This window comes from Phascolarctos cinereus, unplaced genomic scaffold (assembly GCF_003287225.1).
Source record: "Phascolarctos cinereus isolate Bilbo 61053 unplaced genomic scaffold, phaCin_HiC Scaffold_3;HRSCAF=262, whole genome shotgun sequence".
NCBI classification, from domain to species: Eukaryota; Metazoa; Chordata; class Mammalia; order Diprotodontia; family Phascolarctidae; genus Phascolarctos; species Phascolarctos cinereus.
Window position 1 is genome coordinate 243,784,694 of NW_027555736.1, and position 21,221 is coordinate 243,805,914.

At 35.6% G+C, this 21,221-nt stretch overlaps 1 protein-coding gene across 1 annotated transcript in view; it reads left to right on the top strand.

Annotated features, from left to right (window-relative positions):
- Window positions 1-21,221, top strand: part of SYNE2 (spectrin repeat containing nuclear envelope protein 2) — a 352,560-nt gene that overhangs the window by 90,513 nt on the left and 240,826 nt on the right. Inside the window, 8 exon segments of the mRNA XM_020986547.2 lie at window positions 1,356-1,513; window positions 8,884-9,031; window positions 9,958-10,568; window positions 13,834-14,013; window positions 14,977-15,127; window positions 18,274-18,432; window positions 18,891-19,052; window positions 20,204-20,305. Coding sequence (XP_020842206.1) covers window positions 1,356-1,513; window positions 8,884-9,031; window positions 9,958-10,568; window positions 13,834-14,013; window positions 14,977-15,127; window positions 18,274-18,432; window positions 18,891-19,052; window positions 20,204-20,305 — 1,671 coding nt within the window.

Here is a 21,221-nt window from a genome sequence, read left to right on the forward strand (position 1 = left end):
TTTGTGTCCCCAGCACTTAGCATGGCATCTGGAACATAGCAAGTGTTTAATAAATGCTTGTTGACTTTACTTGGAAAAGGAGGTGGCCAAATGTGTTCATTTGTTCTTCCTGGATATGCTTGTTTGTTACAAGGGAAGGGTTTCTTTTATGGGAGGTGGGGATTTATCTGAGAAAGGAGCATTAGTGGTAGTGATGCTCCTCAAAAAAGAAGAAAAGAAGGATTTAAAAAATACACAGAAGAGACAGAAAAAAGTTTAGAAGGAGACAAACTGGACAACTTTGAAACTAACATTATATTTTTTATATATATTTTAAAAAACAAGCTATACATAATAGAGATTTGCTATTTCATATATAACACCTCTTTTTTTTTAATAAGGGAGTATTCACATTTGTTGGTGTTTGTCAAGTTCACAAAACAAAAATTATTAAAAACCTGTAAAACATTATTTAAAAAGAGAAGAATAACAGTTAGTCAGTCATGTGGAAAGAGTGGAGGAGCACTTTTCCTACATAATTTTTCAAACAGTATAACTGGTACAAAATAATGTTTCTGGAGTGGATGAATGAATAAGACCTAGAGGAAGTTCCTTACATAGCATATTGTGTGGACCCTCTGGAAAGGAGAGAGACACATGGAGTAGGGAGGGGAGAGAAAAAGAAGGGGGGGGAGGATATAGCTATGGGTATGCTGGTAAATGTTTCACAACTGGCTTTCCAAAAAAATAATAAAGTGTGCATGACATACCTTTAAGTTTAATCTGCAATGTTAGCATTTTCTCCATCACTTTCTTAAATCTAGACAATTTTTAAAAATCAAGCCTTGATTTTGTAGCATTTGCTGATTTGCGAAGTGTAAATGGTCACACTGAAAATTTAACAGTTGGCTGTCATGAGCCAGTACAATCTGGCTCCTGTACACCCTAAATATAGTTAGTATTTACAAAATAATTTCATTCATTTTTCATCTAATTAATATCAGTTTCAATGCAATCCAAGTTCTTTCTAGTTTATACTACATACACCTGCTTTTAGGGGGCAAAAGAATAGAATGTATCAATGCATATTCTACTATTTCTTTCAAATCATGTTCTTTGTCTTATGTTCAAGGAAAAGATAACGGTATACACTTAGAAAGACATTGTTCACTACTATTGGTTTATATGAAGTGAGAGCAGAATTTATCCCATTTTGCACTGAAACACAACTCACTTGTAAATTGTCATTATTCATATGGAGTTTTGCTAACTTTGCCACTGTGCCCAGTTAGCAAAATCTATAATTTTGAAATGTGGGATTATAATTATGTCTCTATTAAAATATGTACTAACTCAGTATTTTCATCCTACTTCAGGTTTTAAAAAATGAAACCGGTTCTTGCTGGACAGAGTTTGAAATGACTTCATCGAAGTTAGAAAATATAGTGGGGGACCTAGAAAGGTCTGTTCTTTCTCGAACGAGGGATAAATTAAAGAAAGAAGAGGGAGAGCTTCAAGTGACTCTAAGCAACAGGTATGATGAACAATAAATCTGTTGAGCATATAATTTCGGGTTATGATTATGACTTATTAACAGCAAAATTATATGGAGCTTCTGAATTATGATAGCATAAGGAAAGAAGCCATCTGACTAATATATTACTATGTATTTTTTAACTGCAAGTATCTATATCAAACGGTAAATAACTTTTTTTGGCATTGTCCAAGAGTAGTTAAAATTTCTCTCAGGATCCTTATTTTCTCTCTCTATTCTTTTGTGCCTACACACTGATGGTACATAGATAAAAGCAAACCACTTTTTTGAGGCCTCGAAGAGCTCACAATTTACCTGGGGTCTATAGTATAGTTAATGCCTTTCACATCGCAACTTTTCCTGTCACGGTTTCAATATATTGTGGGTTGGCATAAGAAATTAAATAGGAGTTTTGGGGGCATTTTGTAGAAGCCACAGACACACAAAGGCCAGCAGATGACACAGAAAAAGTTTAGAAACTCAGAAATGTATAAAAATATGTACAGTATTATATAATATCAACCCAAATTTTACAATAAGGTACCATAAGCACCTTATTAAACAAAAATAAAAAATTCAGACTTCTCTGATATGAAGAGAGGGCCAAAAATTTTACACAGATTTTCCAGATCCTAACCCTGCAATGTGGAAGGGATAACTGTGCACATAGGTTAGCAAATACAAGATAATTATCCCTGACACAGGGGACAGTTTGGGCAAATGTAGGTAGATAAGACGTTTAATTTCCTGTTTAGGGGAACAATTGTGGCATAATTTGATGAGATCACAGAGTGTATGAAAGAGATAAGAATGAAATAATCCTTGAAAAGTAGGTTGGAGCCAGATTGTGAAGGAGTTTAACTACTAGGCTGAAGAATTTGCATATTTTTTCTAGAGATAATTTGGAGTTATTGGAACTTTTTAAATAGGATGGTGACATGGTCAGACTTAGGCTTTAAAGATATGACTTTGGCTTCTGTCTGGGAAATGATTGGAGAGAGGAGATACTTGAGGCAGGGAGATCAATCAAAAGGTTATGGTCTTACCAAGGTGCCTATGTGAGTGGAGAGAAGGGGACACGTGAGTGATGCTATGGAGGTAGAAAAGACAAAACTTGGAGAGCAAATGGCTATGAGGAGTGAGAGAGAGTGAGGCGTGAAGGATAATTCCAAAGTTGGCCACCTAAATGACTCAAAGGATGGCGGTGCCCTTGTCAGAAACAGAATCTAGTAAGAGGGTTGGGTTTGGAGGGGAAAGATAGTGAGTTCCCAACACACAGCTCTTCTACTTCCATTCCTATGCTTGCAAGCTCCTGGAGCCTGAGACACCAGAGGAGGTATGTTACTGGGACCTTATAGCCACCAGAGATCTGAGCCTAATGCCCACTCCATATATTGGGTATCTTCATTTAGGTGCAGAGATGCCAGTTGCCAGTTATTTACCAACTCAGATCCCCAAAACTATATCTATTCTTCCCTTTTGTTTGAAAGAAATCAAATTGTTACTACCCTTAGTTATCACAGGACCAAGGATGGGATCCCCACTCATATAGCGATTTCCCTTTAGATTGTCAATAAATTTCTACCTTCTCATCTCCTAAATCCTGTATTTCAGTCAAGGGTTTTCCAGGTAAAAACTCCCCATCCGTTCTATTCTTTCCTCATCTTTTCATGCCTGTCCTATGCCTCTTAAGTACTTATCCTCTTCTGTTCTCTAGTTCCGTTGTGCCTTCTGGAACCCTTATTCTATGGTTAAATATTTCTTTGGCCTAGATCTCTTCACTTCATACTCTTTTGCACCAAAGGTGAATGAGAAGCCCTGAAAAGGACTTGGCAAGCTCTCATATCAGAGGTTCTAGTCCTCCATGAACACCCCAATACACCTGCCCCCCAATTATCACCTGTGGCTTCAAGAAGCGATAGTGTGTGCAATGGCCACACCCCAGTAAAACCATCAAGACAGAAGGGCTAAACCAAATTAAGGGTAACTGACAGGCCTCAAACCCGTTGGTGAGTTTGGGGGATGTCTACCCCAAGCATATGAAGACTTCCCCCGGTGGAATGTGTCAATGAGAACAATTTGTTCCAATGGCCGTGAAGGTGGCTGAAAGCAGATGCTGTGGAGAGCTTGGTCAGACTTCCAAGATGCCAGGGTCATCCACTGCATCCCAGGCCAGTTGTCCTGACTTTTGTCTTGCCACTGGACTTTGATGTCTCTGGAAGACGGAGTGAAGCTGATGACTTTGTGCAGCTCTGCCTCACTTAAATCCAATTAACTTCAAAGTCAACACACGATGATATCATTGGTCCTCTTCCGAAACAAAAGATGAACAACAATTGTTTTGCACTCTGTTTTACCTCAGTTTTTTTAACTGTAAAGTGTGAATCATAATTGCACCTACCACTCATGGTTGTTGTGAGGATCAAATAAGGTAATATCTGTAAAGTACATAGCAGTTACTTTATTCCCATTTTTTCTTATTCATGGAAACTTGGCTTCTCTGTCCCTGGCCAACCTCTCTGGGATGGGTTGCTCATCTCATTCTCCTTGGCACACTGGGCAAGGAAGAGGAACAGGTAGACTCACTGCCACTCCTAGACCTTCCCATGATACCGTGACTGAGCATGCTCTCTTCCTTTGAGGTTCATTACAACTACATATGTCATCACCCTGTTCAGATCTTGCTTGCAGTTATCTACTGGCCCTCAGGTCATATTGTCCCCTTTCTTGAGAATTTTAACATTTATCTTAGAGTCTTTGGGTCTACTTTGCTTACACACTTGGGCACCTCAATATTTTAATTTACATATAGATGTCCCCTCAGGCATCCAGACCTCCCAGTTTATCAGTTTCCTTTTCACATGTTACACACTTGATAATCACAATTACCATGTGAGAAATAAAATTCAAGTGTTATTATCCCCATTTTATAGTAAAAAAAAAAAAGGCACAGCTATAAGAAATGATGAACAGGCTGACTTCAGAAAAACCTGGAAAGACTTGATGCTGAGTGAAGTGAACAGAACCAGGAGAACGTTGTATACAATAACAGCCACCTTGTGTGGTAATATTGATAAACTTAACCCTTCCCAGCAATACAAGGATCTAAGACATCTCCAAAGGCCTCCTGATGGAAAATGCTGTCCACATCCAAAGAAGGAACTGTGGAGTTTGAATGCAGATCAAAGCATAGTATTTGCTATTTTTTTTTCTTCTGTTGAATTTTGTTTCCTCTTTCTGGTGGTTCCTCCTATTGGTTCTAATTCTTACTTACAACATCACTGATGTGAAAATATGTTTAATAGGAATGTAATGTATAGCCTATATCAGATTGCGCGCCGTCTTGCGGAGGGTGGTGTGGAGGAAGGGGGAGAAAAATTTTAAACTCAAAAACATATGGAAGTGATTATTGATAAATCAAAATTAATTAATTAATTAATTTTAAAAAGGCACAGCCTGAAGTGCTGGAAAGAACACTGAATTTGGACTTAAAGTTACTGTGTTCGAATGCTAGCTCTGCTACTTATAAGCTGTGTGACCTAGAACAAATCGCTTAATTTCTTTGGGACTTTTCCCTCTGTAAATGAAAGCATTAAATTATATGGGGTTTTTTTGTTGTTGTTTTTTTACGATCCCTTCTGGTTCTAAATCATATGATCCCATATAGAGCCCTAGAATGGGTCTGGTACCTATAATCCCTATTACTGGGGAGCCTGAGGCTGGTAGATCGTTTGTGCTGAGGAGTTCTGAGCTGAGCTTTAGGGCTAAAGTCAAATGGGTGTCCATACTATGTACAACACCAATATGGTGAGCCCCTAGATGTGGGAGAGGGGGGTTCCAGACTGCCCAAGAAGAAGTGAAGCAGCCTGTGTCAGAAACAAAGCAGATTAAATGTTGATTGGCAGTGGGGTCAGGCCTGTGAGTGATTGCTGCATTTTCAGCTTGGGCAAGATAGCGAGACGCAGTCTTAAAAAAAGGAGGAGAAGGAAGAAAAGGAGGAGAAGTGAGGAGGACCCCTGAGAGTCTGCAAGGTCGAAATCATTTTCATATTATTATTAAGACATTTACATTTTGGATATGGTAAACATTGATAGATATAGGCAGCACAAACAAAAGCTCTTGGAGGGGGAAGTTCTCAATAATTTTTAAGAGTATAGAAGGGTCTTGAAGATGAAAAAGTTTGGAAAATGCTGCTTTAATGGAAGGGTCGAAACTCAACAGATAAAGATGGGGAAGAAGGATATTCCAAGAATAAGGACAGCATGAACAAAAGCATGGAGATGGAAAAACAAAGAGTAGTTTAGGGAATAGTGAATAGTCCAGTCCTCTTTTTTTTCCAGTGTAATGTAAGAGTAATAATAGCTAGCATTTATATAGCTCTTTAAGATTTACGATGTACTTTACATATATGTTATTGGCTCATTTGGTCTTCACAATCCTTTGAGGTATTATTATGCCCATTTTACAGATGGGGAAACAGAAGTTAAGTGACTTGTCCAAAGTCACCAATTAAGTAAATATGTTAGGCAGGATTGGAACTCTGACTTCTGAACTTGGAACTTCCTGAATCTAAGTCCAGTGCTCTATTCACTGCATTGCCCACCTGCCATAATATATCTGGAAAGGAGTAATATGAATTAAACGAGAAAGATAGGGTGCTTCCAGATGGTGGAAGCTCTTGAATGCCAAGCTAAGCACTTTGATTATTACTTAGCAATAGGAAAAAACTGATGGGGTTTAGGGCAATGATAAGGTAGATTATTTTGAAAGTGGTCTGGAGAATATAGTGGGAGGATGAGAGAAAGAAAGGAAGAGGCTGTGTTAAGAGGGGATTACAGTAAAACAGGCTAGTAATAATGGGGCTTATGCTAGTGTGGTGGCAGTGGGAACAAAGAGGAAGAGTGGAGAGAGAGCTGACAAAACCTGGTAACTGATTGGCCCTCCCCCTTTTATTCTAAATGAGGAAATGGGCCCACAAAGGTCACATAGGTAGTGAGAGAGGAGCAGAGCTGAGACTAGAAGCCAAGCATTCTAAATGCAGGTTCTCCTTTGGAGAAGAAGGGAAGGGAAGGAAAAAAAATAGCATCAAGTTTTGAGCAAAGGAGAGTAGATACAACTGATAGATAGAAGGAAGGAAGTCAGAAGAAGGAACAAGATTTTAGGGTAAGATAATAAACTCAGACAAGGCTGTAGGTATTAATTTAGGAGTTCTTTGCATGTGGGTGGTAACTAAAGCGATGGGTGGAGACAGGGAGGGAAAGAGAGAGACAGAGACAGAGAGAGACACACACACAGAAATAGGGAGAGAGAGAGAGAGAGAGAGAGAGAGAGAGAGAGAGAGAGAGAGAGAGAGAGAGAGAGAGAGAGAGGTAGACAGAGAGACAGAGACAGAGAGGAGGCACAAGAACTGAACTTTTGGGAACACTCACCTTAATGGAGTTGTGAAGAACAGAAGCTTGTGAAAGAGATATAGAAGCATTAATAATAATATAATAATTACATCATTTATAATTAATAATAATAGAATAATAGAATTCTTAAAGATATGCAAAATATTTCATACCCTATTTCATTGAATTCCCTAGAATAACTCTCTGAGGTAGCAACTACAAGTAATATCACTCTTTTACAGGTGAGAAAATCAGGGCTCAGATTGATTGTGACTTATCCAGGGTCATGGTCATACAATGAGAGTCAGAAGTGGGATTTGAACTCAGTTTTCTTTTGACTCCCAAGCCCAGCACTCTTTCCAATACACTGTGGGAGAAAAGGTAAATCACACAAGCCAGCAAGAGGGATAGCGGTCAATTCTAATTGCTAACTGCATGACCTTGGGCCAGTTATTTAGCCTCTGTGGGCCTCAGTTCCATCTTTTGTAAAGTGAGGGAATCAGACTAGATAATCTCCAAGGTATCTTCCAACTCTACATTTAGGAGCCTGGGGTCTGTGTCAAATGCTGCAGGAAAGTCAAAGAGGATGATGAGGACTGGAAAAAAGAGGCCACTGAATGTCATGATTAGGAACTCATTACATCTGTGAGAGTAATAGTAGCAGGACACAAACCACATTAAGAGGAATTTAGTGGGAAGTGACAGAAAGTGACAAAGTTTAGCCATAAAATGTAAATAACTTAGGTGCTGGAATGGTAGACAGGGATGAGACACTTGCTAGATAGGGAAGATGGGGAAGCCATGTTTTCAAGTTGGGGGATATGTTTATTGGATAATAAGAAGGGATTAGTGAAGAGGAAGACTGAAGAAGAATGACAGAAGGGGCATGACTGCTGGATCAAGGTCCGTGAAGAGGCTAAGTCATCTGCAATTGGTTGTTGGGGGTGAAGTTAGGAGCTTAAGAGAAAATAGAAAGTTTTGGAATGATGACTTTTGGGCATCATGATAGGATCAGGTTATACTCATTATAATCTACTTAAAATGTCAGGAGAGATATACTTTTTAGAAAAGTTTCTTGTCATTTTTTGGTCACGTCAGACTCTCTGTGACCCCATTTGGGGTTTTCTTGGCAAAGATTCTGGAGTGGTTTACCATTTCCTTCTCCAGCTCACTTTACAGATGAGGAAACTGAGGCCACTAGGGTCTTGCTTGGGGTCACACAGCTAGTAGGTATCTGAGGCCAGATTTGAACTCGAGAAGAGGAGTTTTCCTGATTCCAGGCCTGGCACTCCATCCTTTGCACCACTTAGCTGCCCCAGAAAGGTTTCTACCCCAATGGTTAAAATAAAATTAAAAAAAACCTCTTAAGTACTTAAAAGGATAAACCTGACATGCTAGAGAGCACAGACAGGAACAGATAAGTCTTCACTTTGTTTCTTTAGGAAGTTTAGCTTGGCACCCTGATCCTGACTCTTTTTTTATTTTTTAACTCTGTTGCATATGATTACAGTTGATCACTTTAGATTCCTGCTTACAGTGCCATGACAGTGCTTTAGCTATTGAAGATGAGTCTATCTATACAGGAAGAAAAGTCTTTTTTACCTTAAGATTTTGGTAAGCATCATCACTACTGGTTAGATTAAATTCTTATGTTTCCATTGTATGGAATTATCAGAATTCTGGATAGACTCATCTTCAATAGCTGAAGCACTGTCATGGCACTGTCAGCAGGAATCTAAACTCATGTCAATGTGTTATTATGTATGTTTTTGGTCAAATGATAGAAAGTAAGCTACTTGGGGTCATGAATTTTTTCAGTTTGCCTTTATAAACTATTGCTTAGTAAGGAACCCTTGCCCAAAGGAGGCACCTAAATATTTATGGAATTAAATTGAACTGAAACTGTTGTAGAATTATTTTCTAAGAGAAAGCTTGCTACGATGGCTCTCTGGCTTATCCCTCTGTTTATTTTTCTCATAGGATGAAATCCTTAGACGCTGCATTGAGGATCGTTTTGCCAATAGAAAGGGAAGCTGCTCTCCTTGGTGACTCAGAACAACTCCTTCATATGATGGAAATACAAGAATTTAATCTAGTTGGTAGTGATGATGCTTACCGAAATCTTAAGGTAAAAAAAGAAGACTTTTCTTCCCGTGTAGTTATAACAGAATGATCTCTTCTGGAAGATTCATAGATATGTACTATTTAAAATCAATAAGCACAACTTTATTAATAATTCAAATATAAAATCTAGTATCACGACAGAGAAAAGTCTTCATTAATGTAGATGTGTCATTTACATCTTCAAATCTTCTTAGTTACAACTTTTGAGGTAGATCACCTAAGGTGATAACATTTTGATATCTACTTTGTTTTCTTAAGGCATTAAAATTTTCCCATATTCTTATAATCATCTTCCTCTGCACTACCAGGAGACTTTGGCATTAATTCAATGTGTCATAAGGTATCATTTTAGTTACCTTTTAGACTCTGAATTTCTTGAGAGCAGGAACTATCTTTTGCCTTTCTTTGTATTCCCAATGCCTGGCACATAGCAATAGCTTGATAAATGCTTATTCATTGACTGACATTAGCATCATAATATCCTTAACACATTGGCTTTAGCAAAGATATTTTTGCTTTTTATTATTTGACTTATCTAAATTCTTCAAACTCTCATTTTATCCTAAATGGTGGTGGTTGTTTCTTTGTTTTCATTTTTGTTTTTAAGGGAGGAGGGAATGTGGGGAGGAAAGAGAAGAGGAAGAAGGGGAAAGTGCTTTGTAGTTAATGAAAATCATAAACATTTCAGTTATGTCTGCTGTTATTTCTTCTTACATTATTGATATATTGGTTTGTTTTCCTTTGGGTAAGATTATTGGAGAGGATACTGCATGACCAAATCAGAACATTCCATTCTGTCCACGCTCACAACTTTGTTTAAATTCCAGAGTATTTTTCAAGTTCAAACCTAGTCTCATAATTTTGCTTGTTCATTACATGGCATCTGTCTTTCTCTGACTATGTTCTAAGGTATTCTTATCTTTATTTCAGGATATCCAGAGTAGTGTAGCAAAACAAATTGAATTATGTAGTAACTTGGAACATCCAGGCAGTGATGCATTATGTGAATTTAACCCAATGGATCTTCATGCAATTCAGAACATTATAGTAAAATATAAAACACAATTTGAAGAAATGAACCACAAAATGCAGAACACTGAAATAGCCATCAAAGCTCTTGAGGACTTTTTGGCCTCCCTGAGAAAAGCTAAACTTTCTATTCAGCCTGCAACAGATTTTTCAATATCAGATATACCTGTGGTGCAAGACAGAACCTGGACGATGGAAGATGTGCAGAAAAAAATTCCACTGATAAAAGATGAGGCCAGATGTTTGGATCAGCGTATGAAAATGCTTGATATAAGCTTAAAAAATGCTGAACGGGGTGAAGATACTTGCTGTGAAAAACTCATTGAAGTTTTCTTAAAAATGATAGATGAGACACATGGCCATAATGAACCTGAAGATTTCACTAGACAAGACCAATTACTAGAGGTTTTTATTGCAAAAAATAATGAGATCCTTAAAAACATTACATATGTTCAAGACCAGATCAATAAAATTGGCCTCAAAGATCCAACAATTCCAGCAGTGAAACAGAGGTGAGTAGTTACCATTTATTATAATCTAAAAACAATGTAGGTTTCTGGTTTAGTAGAAAGAGTATGGGACTCTAGAATTAGAAATGTGGGTTCAAGTCTCAGTTCTGATACTTCTAGGTGTATGACTGTGAACAAGTTATTGTCTCTGAACATAACATTTTTCATCTGTCAGAAAGTGGTAAGGATATTTATACTGCCTCATAGGAAAGTAGTGAGGAAAATGTTTAGTGAGCTTCAAAATGTTAGTTTTATGTATGAATATATATGTATCTGTATATATACATACACACACACATATATATGCTATGTTTTAAAATATGCTAGCTTTAAAATGCTGTTATGTATTTATTTGCAAAAATATATATTCACATATATAATTATAATATATTTTAATTATTCTCAAATAATTATTGGTTATTTTTAGAAGTTTATTAAGAATTAGAGAATCATCAACAAATATGAATAACTCCATATGCAAATAGGACCTGAAAAAGTGAATTGTACATGAATCCACTATATGTGGCCTTTTTCTTTTTAATCATATAAAAATATACACACATGCATATTTGTATGTTTATATGTTTATGTGTGTATATATGTATATGTATATATCTATATCAGATGTATCTTACTGGTGCCAAAATTGCCTTGCTTGTCCATGTCCCCTTCTGAGCTCTCTTCGGTGGATTTTTGAATGTTTTGTGGTATTCATTTCTTTCCTTTCTTTTTTTTTGGCCTATTACTCTCACTTCCTCTCCAATACTACTCTAATATCCAATTAAAAGCTCTCCTTTATAACAAATATATCTTGTCAAGTAAATCAAATTTGTGTTGTGCTGAAAATATTTGTCTCCTTCTGCACTGATAGACCTTCTCCTCTCCACCAAGAGGTTGCAGTAATGCTTCAACATTCATCTTCTGGAGAGATGATAGGTTATTACATTGATCAGAGTTCTTCAGTCTTTCAAAATTGTTCACATAATGTTTTGGTCATTTTAGAAATAGGTTTCCTAATCCTGCTCTCTTTGCTCTCAAGTCTTCCTAGGTTTCTTTGAATTCATGCCTTTCATAATTTCTTATGGTGCAATAATATTCCATAAGAGTCATGTACCATTCCATTATGGATGGGCAACCAATTTGTCTTCCAGTTTTTTGCTGCAGCAGGAAAAAATGCTGTTACATTATTTTTGTATTCTTTTCCTTTTTTGACTTTTGATTCTTTTCCTTTGTCTTTGATCGTTTTGCTTTCTAGTAGTATCACGAAGTTAAAGGGTATGCACAGTTTAGTGACTTTGGTTTCATACTTTTCAAAATAGTTGAATCACTTCACAGCTCCACTACGTGTGTCTGTTTTCCCATAACCCCTCCAGTAATTATTATTTTCCATTTTTGTCATCTTTGGCAATCAGATAACTTTGAGGTAGAACCTCAGAGTTGTTTTATTTGATTTCTCTTACTACTGGGTATCTGGAATGTTTTACATAGCTGTTGATAGGTTGAACTTCTAAAGAACTGCATGCTCTTATCCTTTGACCATTTGCCTATTGGGGAATGGCTCCATTTCTTTTGTATTTGTATCAATTCCTTTTCTTTTTTGGACATCAGGCTTTTATTAAAGAAATTTGCTGTAAATATTTTCCCCCAGTTAACTGTTTTCCCCCTTTTCTCTGACAATGCCGCTTTTGATTTTTTTTTTCTCAAAAAGTTTTCAGTTTTATGCAACCAAAGTTGTCTGTTTTATCTCCTATGATCTTCTCCTTTGTTTGGCCCCAAACTCCTTCTTTATGCTGAGTGGTAAAAAGTATTTCCTTCTATTCTCTTTTAGTTTATTAAATGACCTTTTGTCCTTTTGGAACTTCTTGTGGCATGTGTTTTGAAATGTTGATGTAAGTCTTAATTTTCCCTATTTTCTTTCCTTTTTATCTTTAAGAATTAAATTCCATTTATTCCAAAATAATTGATGAAGTCTTTCTAACCAGACTGATATAAACTCTGATTTGAATCTAGTTATTTTTTCAATATATTTTTTATTTATTTTGTTAAATATTTCCCAATTACAAGTAAAAATTTAATATTAATTTAAAATTTTAAGTTTTAAATTCTCTCCCTCCCAGCCTGCCCCCTCCTTGAGAATTTGAAACTGGGCCCAAACATCCATTACTGGTGACTGCTTCCCTATATGTGCTGTCTCCCCCTTGTTCACTTTTACATTAAATTTCATTTTTTTTAATGAACAAAAATCCATTTTCTCTCTTAGATGCCTCTTCCTCCTTTCAAAGTAATATGGAAAAAATCACCTCATATCAAATATGCATAGTTAAGCAAAATAAATTCTTTCATTATTCATGTTAAGTTTGTATCTTTTAGTTTATTGGACATTTAGCTTCTATGTTCAGTTGATTTTGCACCTTGTTTACCCAATCTGTTCTGTATTGATCAACTTTTTTATTTTTAAACCAGTACTAAATCGTTTAGATGATTTTGCTTGGTACGTATAGTTTGAGATCTGTTGGATTTAGGCCTCTTTCTTTTCTATTTTGAAAAAAATTCAGTTGAGACTCTTGACCTTTTGTTCCTTCAGAGGAATTCTGTTATTATTTTAAATAGTTCTATACACTAATCTTTTGGTAGTTTGATATAATACTGATTCTATAAATTAATTTAGGTATTATAATTTTGTTATATTAATTATATATTATAATTTTTATTATAATGCCCAACCATGAGCAATTAATTCCAATCCAGTTATTTAAACATTTCATTCTTTCTATAAAGAGTATTTTGTAGTTATAGTCATATAATTTCTGCTTATATCTTTGACTCCTAGATATTATATACATTCTATAGTAATTTTGGGTAGAATTTTTTCTATTTTTTCTGCTGGGTTCTGTTGATGATTTGTATGAGTTTATTTTATACTCTAATAATTATTAGAATTATTAATCCTTTCTATTAATTTTTAGTTGAATATCTAGATAGGTGGATAGAGTACTGGGCCTGGAGTCAGAAAGACCTCAGTTCAAATCCCACCTGAGATACTTACCAGATGTGTGACCCTGAGCAAAGCACTTAACCTCTGCCTGCCTCAATTTCCTCAACTATAAAATGGGGTTAATAATCTTGACTGCCTCACAGGGTTGCTGTGAAGATTAAATGAGACAACATTTGTAAAGCACTAGTACAGTGCCAGGTACACAGTAGGCGCTATATAAATGCATCCCTTTCCCCTTCCCTAATAAGTAAAAAAATTTCTTTTATAACCAAGGATAAAATCATTAACCAAACTGGAGAAGGATCTGGATTACTATGCTGGGGAGATAGACTACCTCAGAAAAATGGCCAGTTCTCTTCCACAGTTGAAAGATGGAAAAGGAAAAATCCCAAGTCAACAATGCCAAGAGACAGCATGTTTATGGGAAGATGTGAAATACTCTGTTGAAGAATGGTAAGGCAAGAGCACTCTTCCAAAATAAAAAAAAAAACCAACATATCCTCACCCCCATAAAATTATATTTGAATGTAGATCTTACTAAAGAACATCCATAATGCAGGAAATTAGGTGACAATGAAATTCTTTGTGTAGAACCTAGATCAGCTAAAACTGGATTGTTTCATCTTTTGGAGATGGCTAGATCTGGGTAGAATAATTGTGAGCATAATACCATAACACTATCTGGGATGGTCACAACTTAAGGAAATGAAAGTGTATTGTTAATGAGACGTTTCAAAAGTACCATGCTTTGTCAGCCCACATGTCTTGGTATGGTTTAACAAAATATGGTCATCATGCAAACCTTTGTGAGTTAATAGAAAATTAATACCCTGGGTAATGCTAAGGATTGAGCATTTCTGGAGAGATTATACTTTGGATAGAAAATGAAATCAGAGTTATTCTCTAGTGTTTCTCCCTGAAGTTACCTGTATGGTTGGTCTGGAGAAAATGTTAGTAGGGTGGTTCACTTTGAAGTCTATTAAGTAAATATAATTGCAGTGATTTTTAATTTAAGTTGGTAAAACTTAATATTGTGAAACTATTTGAATAGGAGAATTTCTTCTTATTAGGTAGTTAATTAATAGTTGGCAATTAGATTACACAGTGGATAGAGTGCCAGGCGTTGGAGTCAGGAAGACCTGAGTTCAAATTCAGCTTCAGACACTTACTAACTATATGACCCTGGGTAAGTCATCTAACCCTGTTTGCCATAGTTTCTTCATGTGTGAAAGTTGCTGGAGAAGAAAATAGAAAACCACTCCACTATCTTTATCAAGAAAACCCCAAAATAGAGTCATAAATATTTGGACATGACTGAAAATAGACTGAACAAAATTAACGGTTGGGCATTTGCAAAGGGAGAATTGTAGTGTGTTAATTAAAACGTACCTAAGTATAAATGCTTCCTTTTCATAGCCTTGAGCAATGCCAAAGAACAATGGATCTCCTGAAGCAATATCAGAATTGCAAAAGTATTCTGACCTCTTTGATCCACAAAGAAGAGAATGTGATCTCACTGCAGGCTTCTTACATGGGAAAGGAAAATCTGAAGAGGAGAATAGCAAAGGTGAGCTCTTCAAGCGTGATTGATCATGTTAATTTTTGCAGGGTGACAGTTGTCTTTTTCTTCCTTTACTTTGCCATTTTTCTTCTTGTTTTCTTTGCTTTTCTGTGCATTTTTGCATAAAAATGTCAAAAATGAAGGTAGAATTGCTGACAGGGAATGTTAAACTGTTAGTGCAATGCTAAAAAGAATAAAGGGCACATTTAGAGTCTCAGGGACAAAACTGGTGTTTAATAAGTTCTTGTTAAATTAATGCAGCTGAATGGAATCATTTTAGGATCTTTGGCTTTGAGCATATTATTAATGAGGGTATTCACAAGGTCTCCAAATATTATAGCCAGGGCTTAAAAATGAAACTTCAGTAGAAACCTTGGTTTATTGGAAAGAGCACAGGAAGAATCTGAAGCCCAGAGTTCTGATCCTTGTTCTACAGCTTGCTATCAGAATGATCTTAAGCAAGTGACTTACTTAAGCTTTCTCACCCTCAATTCTTCTATCTCTAAAATGGAAATAATAATACTTGCAAATCTCACCTCTTGACATTGTTGTGAGCCTCTAAGGTATGGGATGGTGTTATTGATTTTGTTATCTGGGTCTCCTAAGCTTAAGTTATTACTGTTTCTCTTGCCTTTGGTCCTTTGAATGAAGGAAGTAATGTAATATTGTCTTGTGGTTCTGAGTTTATGTGTGGCTGTCATCCTTTTCACCAGAGATGAATGCTAATCAACAGCCAGAAGCTGTAGAGTGAAAGCTCCTTGATCTGATCTTTTTCCGCTTCTGGGATTGTTATTATTGACTAGGGAGAGTTCTAAAAACCCAGTTTAAACCAGCCTTCTTTGGGGGCATCTGTGGTTGGGAAGACTTCTAGAGGTCTAGGATGCATCTGAAGTTGGTCTGGGAACAGGAGTCACTCCATGATGGGTTTCATCATTCCTCTTACCTCTGTAAGATGAAAAGAGCTTCTACATTGGTCCAGCTCTGGTCCTGCCTCCACCCTCCTGAAATTCCGCTACAGTAGTATCAAGCAAAAAAGTACTAGCAAATCCTCCAAAGAGCAAAAAAAAATAAGCATGAGAATATTTATCAACCCTGAGCAATTTAGTATATTTATAATGATTAGTTCTCTACTTAATCTTTTAAGTCTACCTCTAATACTCTACTAATGTTCAAAGCCTCATTTTTATATTATAAAGAAAACATTATTGGGCACAGTTTTGTAATTAGGCATAACTACATGTAGCACTGTATACATAATATAAAACTGTACATAATAGAAGTTCACAGTTTCATCTACAATTCCGATCTTTGTGTATTAAAGTGTTTATATTGATATTTAAGTTCATAATAAAGAAGAAAATTTATATTAAAAAGTGTTTCAGAAGTTTAAAACTGAATAAAATTGGTAATTTTCTTGCCTCTTTAGTGTGATATGCCTGGAATATCTTCCCCTCCTGTCAGTTGACCTATTTAATTCTTACTTGTCTTCAAAACTTCCTCTATTTGGAAAAGATTTTTTCCTCTAAGGACCGTCAGTAGGACTTTGCTTCTACTATTCTTCTTCAGTTATTATCATTTCTTACATATTATTGCTATTTATTTGTTTTTTAAATCCCCTACCCTCACATGAGATTCTTAGCTCCATTCTGGAAGGCTCTTCATCTCCTCTCTTCTCCTTCTGTCTTTCTTCTTCCCTTCCCTCCCCCTCTTGCTCCCCTTCATTTTCCTCCTCCTCTTCCTTCTCCTCCTCCCCCCTCCCCTTTCTGTGCCTGTCTGCACATAAACACTTAAATAGCTTATTATATTGAGTTCATGAAATGTAAAGCCTTTTTGAGGGATGGTTTAAAATGAATAAAATGGCATCTGTAAGCCTCTTTAAAGTCTTACTAAATTTCTGACTTTTCTTATTGTTGATATTTCTAACTCTCCACAGCAAGTCAATAAAATGATTATTAACTTTTGTAGGCGATTTGGATATCCACATCTATTGAATACTGTTTTTCCCCCCCTCAGGAAAAAAACCAAAACTTTTTTTCTAAGTTTTCTTAAGATTCTTGAAAAACTTTTCACTTAATACTAAGATAGCTACACTGTTTTCAATATAAACCCAGAAAATAACTAGATCATTATGCTGGTTTTCACCAATGTGATTGAAACTTGATAACACTGTGAACTTCCTTCTTTAGAACTTTAGAAAGATGAGTGTCTGTCTGGTGCATAATGCCAAGTTCCCAACCTCATTGAGAGACAGAAGAGTAAAAGAAATACTAGAAAGATAGAGAGCCAGAGGATTAGCCAACCTTAGGAAATGTCAGAACAAGATTTTTTTTTGCCATTATATAAAACTCTCATTCATTGTGAAACAAAACAAAACAAAAAAACCCCACAGTTCCTGTCTCTCTTTAAAAGTTCGCTATCTTACCCATCATTGTCTCACAGGAATTGGCCATGCCTATGTAAAAGTAGATTCCATTGTCTATAGAAAATGTTATTTGTTTTGGTCAGGTTATAGGCACTAGATGTCAGTATTTTCTAGTTTTACATATTGGTATGCTGTGAGATTGGTGGATTCAATACAGTAATAAACTTTGAGTGTATGGAATTTACCAGTGTGTTGTTCTTTAGGCTTTTAATTGCCTCTTTTAGGTAAAAGTTATGTAGTTCACTCCCTAAGTTATTTTGTACTTTGCAGAAGTTAAGAGATATCCAGAAAGGATTTGTATTTCTTACCACACTTATCTAGAGTGCCAAGAAGATGGGAATGTCAATCATTTTTGATGCTACTGAATTTTACTTAATTTAAGCAAGAAAAATAATTTTATAAAAATTACAAATATTCACCAGATAGAACAGAAAGTAGTTTGAGTTTGGGTTAAAGTTAGGTTAATTACAAAATATATACCCGTTTTTTAAGCTATCTGAAGAGTTTTAGAATGATGAGTAGAATCCTTACCAATTGGTGATTCAACAGTCAATGAGTAGAAATTCTATTACTGCATTCAAGGGTATAAATAACACTTTTACAGTGTTGCTTTATTTTAAGAGTCAATACTGTTAATAAGACTCAATTCTGTTAAAAGGTATAATTGAAGTTATAATCTTACATACAAGGACTTAAAAATGTACTTCTGTATCTTTTTTTTTTTTTACAGATTGAAACTGTCAGAGAGGAATTTAATAAACATTCAGAAGATGTAGAAAAAATAAATCAGATCTGCAAAAATTTGCAATTCCAGCTAAACAAAATGATAACCTTTGCGGAACCCCCCTTTGAGAAAGAGGCTAATATTATTGTGGACAGATGGCTTGATGTATGTGATAAATAACTGTTAATTTTACCTAGCTATATTATTTCAATTATACTTCTTGAAACTAATATTATTCAGAATAAATTGGATACTATATCACTTCTGGTAGAATAATAGCATATTGCATATGTGGCATTTACTGAAATATAAGTTGAAAGTATTTATATGTATTTATATATATTTATGTGGAGTTTAAAATGAACATCTTTTTTATGCTTCTGGAATTATGATCAACTGCATTGCAATTCATGTCAATTTCAACAAATCAGCCACTGTTTTTTTCTCAGAGACATGACTGTGAAGAAAAGGCCAAGCAGATAATTTTATTCATAAGTAAAATAAATTATTTGACAAGTGAAGATAAACACGCAGTGTTATTTTAAAATATTGCTCTGTCTAAAATGATATTTTTCCTATTATTTCATTACTGAGAATATTATTTTGTCTTTAATTTGTGACAGATAAATGAAAAGACAGAAAACTATTATGATAATCTGGTCAGGGCTCTAGCCTTGTGGGAAAAACTTCTTAATTTGACAAATATAATTGATGAATGGATTCAAAAAGTGCTTATAAAAGTTGAAGGCCATCAGCTGAATGACACAGAAAGAACACGGTTGCAGGTAACTGTACAGAAATAAGAAAAGTCCATTTGTAAGATGAACTTAAAGCAAGATATAATATGTGAGCTATAGGTGTCAAAACTGGTGCCTTGTAACAACCATCTCTCTCTCTCTCTCTCTCTCTCTCTCTCTCTCTCTCTGTCTCTCTCTCTGTCTCTCTCTCTCTCTCCCATCCCCTGTGGTGGGATGGGAAAACTATTAGAGAGTCTTTCATTTCCCTGATGATCCCCTACATTGATCCTAAAATGAAAGGGGATGATAAAGAGAAAAAGAAGCATTTATGAAGCACCAACTGTGTGCTAGGCCCTGTGCTAAGTACTTTACAACTGTTATTTCATTTGATACTAAAAGCCAGTCCCTTTTGTCGAATCCCTAAAGAGCTCATCAAAGACAAATATCATGATCATTGCATAGCCCATCTAGAAGTTCCCATGGGTAGGGTGTGGAGTTTGTTTGTTTTTTTGATGGCATAAATAAAATATTTTCTCAAAAGAACCTAAGAAGCCTAAAGCTTGGGCTTTAAAAGAATCCGTTATCTGAGAGCATCAAGGAATCAAACTTTTGTAATACAACTTGGAATTAGGCACAAAAGTTTCTAAAGATATAATGAAGCTTTAAAAATACATCATAAAAATAAAACAATTTCTTTATCTGGATATAAATGATTCAAAAGTAGGGATGTCAACTTTCCCCTGATACATACGTATATATGCATATATGTTCATATATGTATATATTTACTTGTTTAAATTACATATATGATTAGTTAAATATTATATTCTCACACACACACACACATACACACACACACTCTACACTCCTTTGTCATCAAATACTTTGAGAAGTGATTTGAGATATTATATAAATTAAAAGTCATGATCTAATTCTTCTCTCCTTTAAAGGTACCTACCTAGGTGGTACAATGGATAGAATGCTGGGCCTGGATACAGGAAGACCTGAGTTCAAATTTGGCCTTAGATACTTATTATATAATCCTGAGCAAGTTCCTTAACATCTAGCTTCTTTAGTTTTCTCATGAATGAATTGCGTTATTATTATTGGCAATTGCTATTGCATTTTGGAAGATAAGATATGAATAAAATTTGAAAGAAGAAATGTTAATACCACTATTTCTTTAAATTGTGTTTTAGGAAGAGCTAAAAATCCAAGAGCAAAACAGTGCCAAATTTGATGTAAGGTTAGGTGAAATACAAAATTTTCTTCAAATCAGTGAACCACCACTTGAGTTACAGGTAAGAGAGTTATTGTTTGAAAGCATTTTTAAAATCAATTTATTTATTTATTTTTAGTTTTCAACATTCACTTCCATAAGATTTGGAGTTCCAAATTTTCTCCCCATCTCTTCCCTCCCCCCACCTCAAGGCAGTGTATAAATTGATATAGGCTCAATATACATTCATATTAAACCTAGTTTCACATTAGTCATGTTGCAAAGAAGAATTAGAACCAATGGGAGAAGCCATGAGAAAGAAGAAACAACAACAAAAAAGATAGAAAGCAAATAATATGCTTCGATCTGAATTCATACTTCATAGTTCTTTTTCTGAATGTGGACAACATTTTCCATCATGAGTCTTTTGGAGTTGTCCTCAATCCTTGCAATGCTAAGAAGGGATAAGTCTATTAAAGTTAGTCATCACACAGTGTGGTTGTTACTGTGTACAGTGTTCTCCTGGTTCTGTTCACTTCACTCAGCATCAGTTCATGTAAGTCTTTCCAGGTTTTTCTGAAGTCTGCCCGCTCATCGTTTCTTATAGCACAAGAATATTCCATTACGTTCATATACCACAACTTGCTCAGCCGTTCTCCAACTGATGAGCATCCCCTCAATTTCCAATGCTTTGCCACCACAAAAGGAGCTGCCAAAATATTTTTGTACATGTGGGTCATTTTCTCATTTATATGATCCCTTTGGGACACAGCCCTAGAAGTGGTATTGCTGGGTCAAAGGGTATGCACAGTGTTACAGGCCTTTGTGCATAGTTCAAAATTGCTCTCTAGAATAATTGGATCAGTTCACAACTCCACCAACAATGTGTTAGTGTTCCAATTTTCCCACATCTTCTCCAGCATTTATCATTTCCCTGTTTTGTCATGTTAGCTAATCTGATAGTGTGATGTGGTACCTCAGAGTCATTTTGATTTGCA